The 7,860-nt window shown below is 40.4% G+C and overlaps 1 protein-coding gene across 7 annotated transcripts in view; it reads left to right on the top strand.

The window, feature by feature from the left end:
* Positions 1-7,860, top strand: part of Mllt10 (myeloid/lymphoid or mixed-lineage leukemia; translocated to, 10) — a 198,626-nt gene that overhangs the window by 2,740 nt on the left and 188,026 nt on the right. For 5 of the 7 annotated variants that reach the window (XM_013014686.1, XM_013014688.1, XM_013014687.1 and 2 more), the window contains exons 1-2: positions 7,105-7,461; positions 7,617-7,776. In XM_013014686.1, the coding sequence (XP_012870140.1) occupies positions 7,617-7,776 (160 nt within the window). In that variant the 5' untranslated portion in view covers positions 7,105-7,461. Of the gene's footprint in view, positions 1-7,104; positions 7,462-7,616; positions 7,777-7,860 lie in introns of those variants that run through there. The other 2 variants (XM_013014684.1, XM_013014683.1) reach the window with 2 other exon arrangements.

The following is a 7,860-nucleotide window of genomic DNA, read 5'->3' as shown; positions in this document are numbered from 1 at the left end:
CGGGGGCTGCCGGGCTGGCCTGCCGCTGTGCAGCGGAGGAAGCGGGTCCCCGAGTCCGGCCGCCCCCATGCTGCGTCCTGGTGGCCGCGGCTGTGCCTGCGGCGTCCTTCCCGAGGAAGTTGGGGGAGAAATCCTCCGGCCTGGCCAATCGCACCCCCCTCCCCCATCCCCATTCCCTCTTTGCCCCCAAACCCAGCCCGTGGTTCCCCAAACTCTTCGCAGGGCCCGGGCTGGGCCGGCAAGTTTTACGATCTGGCTTGGGCCTGCGAGCGGTTCCCAGGGCGGACGTCCGAGAAGGGCAGCTTCCCCACGGGCGGTAACGAGGAGGAAGCCGGGCAAGCCTGCAACTCCCACCTTCAAAAAACAGGGGGGAGAGATGTGGATGTGTGGCCCGGGGATCCCCAGACAGGCGACGAGCGTAGGCCCTCGTTTCTTGTTTTCCCTTCTGCATCTGGAAAGTTAGATTCTATACTATTGGAGATACCTTTGCAACGCACGGATTGGAAAATGAATGTCAGGGTTCAAAGCAGTTCGGAAAAGCACGTTTCCTTGTCCCCAGTACTTCTTGCTTAGCTCTTTGTTGTACACAAGAAGTCTGGTCTTAAAAGGAAGGGCTGAGCCCAGCTACCCCTAACAGCGGGGCTGGATTTCTTCCTGCGAAATGCATTTTCCAAATAACAGTTGAGTTTCTAAAGGGAAAAACGTCTCCTGTGCCCTTAAACCATGTTTTGGAAACACATAATTGCAACTCCAATCTAGGAAACTCTGCTTGTGTTCCTTGGTAAGGCATTGGGGGTGGGGTGGGGATATTTCTGGCAAATGTCACAATTTTTTGTTTTTTGTTTTTTAAATGAAGATTTCCAACAAGTGCTCGTGTTGTAAACAAGACCAAAGTCATTGTGCGTGAAAGCTCCTGAAGAAATAATTTCAGTCCAGTGGCCCAAACCTTGATAGGGCAAGAGAGTAATTTCGACTTAGATTTATAATAGACTTTGCGGAAATTCCTTCGAAAATACTCATTAGGAGTCTGTGTATTAGGCAGCACTGTTTCCCAAGGTGGATTTTTAAAAACCAATTAGAATTGATCTCTAATGGAATATTATATTTACACGTCATCATGAAAACATCATTTGGCAAGGGTTTTGAATTACAAGAAAGAAGTTAACAGATGATGTTCATAAATAGTATGTTTGAAAAAAAAAACCCTTAAGAGTCAGTTAAAGGTAATAGTGGTCTAATTTTGCATTTGAAATGCTATAGAATTTATTTACATTTTAACACTTTCATTTTTCCCGGTTTTCTTTCTGAACTTGCATTTCCTCATAGAAATCATTTATTTCGAAGCACTGGGAGAAATTTCTTATAGAAGTTATTTGAACTGCAATTATGAAAAGGTTTGAGTAGAAAAAAAAACAGGGTTGAGAATTAAGTATTTTTAATCTGTTCATTCAGCTCCACACTTAACCCCCCCCTCCCAGCCAATTTACACTTTTTTATTTGTAAGTCTTTGAATATTTGAATAGCCTTACAAGTTTATCTGTTATGTAGTTGACAGTAGTAGGCAAACCTTTTTACATCTTTTACTACCTCGTGCAGTTTTGCTTCATTTAAAGTACAAAAATTAGGTACAAGTTAGGATATACTTGTGAGAAAAAAAAACAAATGTGCAAAAGAAGGGCAGGAGTGGGGGTGGGGATGTAGAGGGACAAGTAGCATTCCTTGTCAGTCTTTGTGATACCTTTCTTTAATATTATGCCTTTATATTTTCCACTGCTGCTTGAACCAAAGATGATTGTGTGTGTGTGTGTGTTTTAAATTGGGCTAAAGTGCAACCATATAAAAATTACCTACATTTTGGCTCTTAATTCCACAGTAAAGTAAAACTGACAAAAAGAGCTTCAATGCTTGTGTGGTTTAATTTGCTAGGAATGTTAAGTTTTGCAAGATTCACCCTATGGGGTCATGTTGGTCCTTGGCGTTGTTACTGTACAATTTCCAGAGGTAAATATCTACATAGAAGATTTTTAAGTCCCAGATATGCTAGACAGTTTTTTAATTGAAGGAATAAAAAATGAATTTGTCAAACTCAGTCTTTCTGGAACACAATGCACTTAATTAACATATTCTTGGGCTTGTTTAGGGATTTGGTGAGCAGTGGCCCCTTTTTGAGAGGAAAACATTTAAATCTTAAAAAGTGACCTTCTTAGGTCCAAATAATATTTATTAATTCAGTCTTTTTCTTTCTTTCTCTCCTTTTTTCTTTCCCTGTTTTTCCTTTTCTATCCTTTTTCTTCCTCCTCCTCCTTTTTTTCAATACTAGATATGCTTCATTTCTTTTAAGCTTCTTTTCCAGCCCCAAACTGATTTTCCTCTTTTCCATAGGCAGAATCTTTTGGCCTAGATGATTGTGTTGTATCCTATAAACATAAACCTAAAATTGTCACTTAAATCACACTTTAATTTTAGCAGTGAAGGTCTCTGTCAGTAAAAAAATGGAACATGGACTTTACAATCCTCCTCTTACATTACATTGATGATATCCTGAAAAGTCAAAGTGTTATGCTGAATCTCAGGGAAAAAAAAAAAAAAGCCCAGATGAAATGTTTGAGATTCAGGTAACAATTAGAAGATCTAAAGGCATTTTTGAGGCATTATTCTTCTATTGACAATTACATGGTGTTTTACCTCCTCAAATGTAAGTGCAGCCAATTAATATCAATTTTATAGCAAAGGAATATCTCTGAAGCCAAACACAACATTAACTAAACCAACCCTTTAAAGGAAATATTAGACTTTCATCTTTTAAAAAAGATTTTCTATTTACCTTGCATATGATTTAAATGAGAATTACCTAACTGAACTTTATAAAACTGATGTGCATCTAGCAATATTAGTTGTAATTCATTCTAAGAGACTTATATAATGGCTCTGACATGAAAAGGTGGTTAACATTTTAAGATTATTTAATGTAGATGATTCTAAATTATCTGGGAAATAAAAACTCTACATGTGTATTAACTCAGCTATTAAAATCTTTAAGTAAAGTAGTTTATCTGAAAACTTCCTTTAATTTTAGTTCCGTTATACATACAAAGTCTTACATAAAGTCTTTGCTTTAATCCAAAGAATAAAGATTTGATTGTAACTAGCTGTTAAACACCAGTATTGTACTTTCAAAAATTGTTCATGTTGGCCTACTATGTGCAAGACATTTTAGGCATTTGCTGGGTGCTATTGTGAAAAAAAAGTCATCTAGTAAGACTCACAGGTTTCATTAAATGGAATCTTGCAAAAATCCATTAACAGAATTTCAACTGAAAAATATAATTGAAGTAAATACACTTGAATGAAAATTTAAATAAGAATATATTTAGATGCCATGTGCAGGTTTGCTTCTATAAAGACACATACTCATAGTAAGGTAAATAACAAAACTCATTTCAGAAATATGTCAGTATTTTAATCAAACTCCCATAAATGTATATGGCTTATGATGCTTTTCATATAAAAGGTAAAAACTCTTGGATACCAAATGAGTGAAACAAAATTTTACGCTCAGTTTATATAATTTTATTTAAAAGAGGATACATCTGAAAGTATGCATAGATCTTAAGAAAAGCTTATTTTCCCCCCATCTTTCTAACTAATTTATTTAGAAGCAAGGTTATAGTTTCCAGTTAGCTTTAGAAATGCATGAATTTGAATTTGTTTAAAAATTAGTATCAGAGCTGATTCAGTATTTTTAAGCACTTGTGCAAGAATGAGATCTAAGGAAAGTGTATATAGTCTTACTGTTATAGAAATATACCTGTTTCTATTCTACACTTAATTATGGAAATATGCTTTAACAATGGGTCTGATAAAGCAAATTCAGTAGTACAAACAAGTCAAATGAAACTTGTTTCAAATGGAGAAAAAATATGTACAATGCTAACCTATGAATCAAATGTGGTTTTAAATACTTCTTCCCCTGTATCTACTTATGCGATTGATTATAAAAAAGCAAATTCAAAAATTTGGTGCCTCAGTTAAGGACTAAAGAAAATTATAAGAAGATATATTACCCATGAAGTGAAAATACATTTTCCCATTATAGTAGGGTTAGAGGTTACATCATAAAATACTTTCCTTCAGTTTTTGTGGTTTGCCTCAGATGATTAGTTTAGGGAAATAGATGAGCCAGTACTGTGTTAGGGGCTATTATGTGAAGAAGAATATGAGAGATAATAGGCTTTTTATTCTACAGGTATTAGGTAAACTTGGCTATTTTGGGAATATACAATTAGATTTAAATAGTAACATTATTTTAAGATCGATATCATCCTTTTCTATGAAGTTATTCTATAAATCTCATGTTAATTTGTTATTTTCTCAATGTATTTAAAAAATTTACTTGAACAATTTTAATGATTGTTTTATTCATTCTGAGACATAAGAGTTGGCATATTTAACTAAATATTATGTTATGCTAATATATATATATCTAAAAAGGACAAGTATACATGTCTTACTGCTATATTCCTGATATCCAAAACAGTCCCCAACACAGTAAATATTCAATAAATATTTACTGAATGAATAAATAATTCACCATATATTTGAACTCTTACACTGTCAGTTATTCTTTCTTTGCAGTTAATATTTTATAGAAATATACTAAACGTTATGCTGTGGATATATAGCATAAAAAAGTTCAATATCTGGTATGGGAGTTAAAAATTATCTATTTACCCCACTGATTTTTTTGCCATTATTTTCATAATAATACAGACTATGTTAAAAATGAGTTTTCAATCATTTGAATTATGCTTTGTTACCATTTGTACATTTATATGTCGTTAACAAAATTTATATACAGGCCTGGTGTAATATAGTGCATTTCCCCTATTGTTTTTCAAAAAAATTTAAAATGCTCTTACAAATGACTTTTTTTTGGAGAGACAGCAAGTGTTTACTTACATTTATTAGGTGTTACAGAAAAAGATAAGTTCATCCTTCTTTACATAGCAAATTAATTCCATAATCACAAGAATTAAGCTCAAATACACAGAAAAGTACAATGAATGGATCTTTAAATAATTTAATGTCTTCTTGGGGACATTTCACATTGATTTAACTCAAAATAGCTCTACATGCAGAGTCTGAACAGGAATTGGATATTGAAATAGTATGCTTTCTATAAGGGTAAAGGTAAAATACAATGTATAGTTAAGATACACAAAACAGTATGCTTTTGTTTGAAGGCTATTTTAACTCTGTAAATTATAAAGACATGAGGTTGATGGGGTACATTCTAGGCATGTATGGAAATGCCACAATGAGTCCCCCCATAACAAATATGTTAATAAACGGGATCTTAGAAATGAGTAAATCTATTCCTTAAGAAAATTTCAAAGACACTATTTTTTCAAAGACATTTTAAGAAGCTATTGTAGATCCAGAAATTTAATTATTGCCACATCCTCCTAAAAATTTCATTTTTTGTGTAATCCTGTGGTCACTCTTTCTAAATGTATTGGTTTGGTTACAGGCAAATTCTCATTTTTCTGTCTTTTTTCTAAACTCCATCCCTCGTTTTTTTTTTTTTTCCTTTTTAGTGTACATTTTCTCATGAACTTTGGTAGATTTCCATTACCTCACTTAGCTTTTAAAACATTTGACTATATCTGCTAATGTACACTTGTAGTATATTATCTTTCTTAAATAGATTTCTAGCAATTAATTTGCAATAGAAAAAATAGCCCCGTTAGCCATTTTTTTTCCTTTATGAGAACATTGGGAATGCTTTTAAAGCTTAAACCATTCTATTATGTTCTGGTGACTGCCTAGAATTTGGATTCCTTCATCCCTTAGCATTATATAAGTGCATTTTCCAGATCATCACATTATATTGCTAATTCCTGATAAACCATTTAGTACCTTCAAGTTATTAACCAAAAGCCGTGAATTCGCCTTGTAACTATGCTTGTCATTAAAACAATCTCTCCATAATTCCCATTTCATGCTAAACTTTTATGATTAGACACTTTTTTTTTTTTTTGCTTAAAATCAATATTGGGTTTAGGAAGATTTTACAGCTTAAAAACTGCTCAGCATCCAGCTAATTAATCTACTGAGGCCTAATCCATTCTTCCCCCCTTCCCCCATTTGTTTGTGAGGAAGGGAACTCATATCTTTCTGCCACTTAGACCTTCCTTTTCCAGGAGTAAATTTCGGAGAAAAAGCTAGATCAGAGTCATTCTCAACCATAACTGGACTCTACATCGTCTTAGGGTGTTAATTATCCTTTGGTGACAGACTAGGATAACTTGGGTTCCTTCCCCTTGGACCGTGGCACAGCTGCATTATAGTTCATATTGCAAATTCCTGATAGTCTGCTGTACTCATTCCCGCACTGCGAGGCAGGGTAGCCTTGGGGTTCCCTTTCCGGGTATAACCCTAACACAAGCTTTTGACCTCCGGCCTGCGGTGCACTCCTCATTCGTCCCTGGGGCCAAGGCGTTGCGTAAATGGGCGGTCGATCTGGCAGCACTTCCAATGGGGGAACTTTGGGAAGAAGCCAGGATGTGAATTTAATGGGTTGGAGAGGCTGCGGGCAGTAGTGTGAAGTTCGCGCGGCCAACTGCAGGAAGCCATGCTTCATTACACCCTTCATGGAAGCTGGCATCCTCTCCCAACCATTGTTACCCACGGATCAGTCCTGGAGGAAAAGGCCATCAGGTAGGTTCCCAGCGCAGGATGTGCCCGGGGTGCGTGTGTGCGTGCGTGTGTATGTGTATGCGTACGTGTGTGTAGAGGAGAGGGGGAAGAGTGCACTAAAGCTTCACGGGGCGTGAGACCCCGCCTGGCCCTGGGAACCTGCCCTCCTTCCACAGCCTCTAGCTCCACGCGCACACGCAGGCCGCGCGCCCGGCGCCGCAGAGCGCGGCCCAATGTCCCGCCCCCCGCGTGCGCGCTCCCTGCGCTTTTCCCGTCCACTCCTCTCGGCCACCGCGCGCGCGCGCGCGCGCCGCGGGCTCCGCTCGCCTACATTCGGCTCCCCTCGGCGACGACGAGCGGGGCGGGGAGGGGCTGTCTAAGGAGCTTGGCCCAGGCAGGCGTCGGACGCGGCGGCGCGCACGCCGGCCTCGCCTTCCCGCTCCCACTCACCCCACCCCTGGCCTCCTCATTCACGGCGGACGGGCACGCGCACGCCGAGTGACGCTCGGAGGAGGAAGCGCAACCCCTTCCCCTCCCCGGCTACCCGAGGCTCAGCGGGAGCCCCCCCAGTGCGCCTGTGCGGAGGCCTACTTGATTATGTGTGCCCTCTCCGGGCGCCAGCGTTAGCGGCCGGGTGGAGGTGGGGTGGGAAGACGCCGAGGAGGAGGCGGAGGAAGCGGTGGAGGGGAGGTGGGGGGAGTCATCAAGGACATGGCTCCTGACTCCTGTGCGGAACGTGAGTGACTGAGCAGCAAAGCCCGAGTGAGCAAGCGGCCGGCGGGCGGGCGGGCGTCGGGCGGAGGCCGGGGCGCTGGGAGGGAGCGGGAGTTGGGGGGGGGAGGACGCGTGTTGGTGTGCGTGGGGGGGCACTCACTGGCTTGCATGTGTTTTTTAATGGTCCCCCAACTCCCTCTTAGATGGTCTCTAGCGACCGGCCCGTGTCACTGGAGGACGAGGTCTCCCATAGTATGAAGGAGATGATTGGAGGCTGTTGCGTTTGCTCAGACGAGAGAGGCTGGGCCGAGAACCCGCTGGTTTATTGCGACGGGCACGGCTGCAGCGTCGCGGTGCATCAAGGTAAAAACACCCCACCGCCCGCCGGGCCGACCCGGCCTGCTCCCTCCTGCCACCGCCACCGCCACCCCCACCTGGGCCGCGATC

Source organism: Dipodomys ordii, unplaced genomic scaffold (genome assembly GCF_000151885.1).
Source record: "Dipodomys ordii isolate 6190 unplaced genomic scaffold, Dord_2.0 Scaffold24, whole genome shotgun sequence".
NCBI classification, from domain to species: domain Eukaryota; kingdom Metazoa; phylum Chordata; class Mammalia; order Rodentia; family Heteromyidae; genus Dipodomys; species Dipodomys ordii.
The sequence above is the reverse complement of the archived record's forward strand: the minus strand, read 5'-3'. Positions and strand labels throughout refer to the sequence as shown.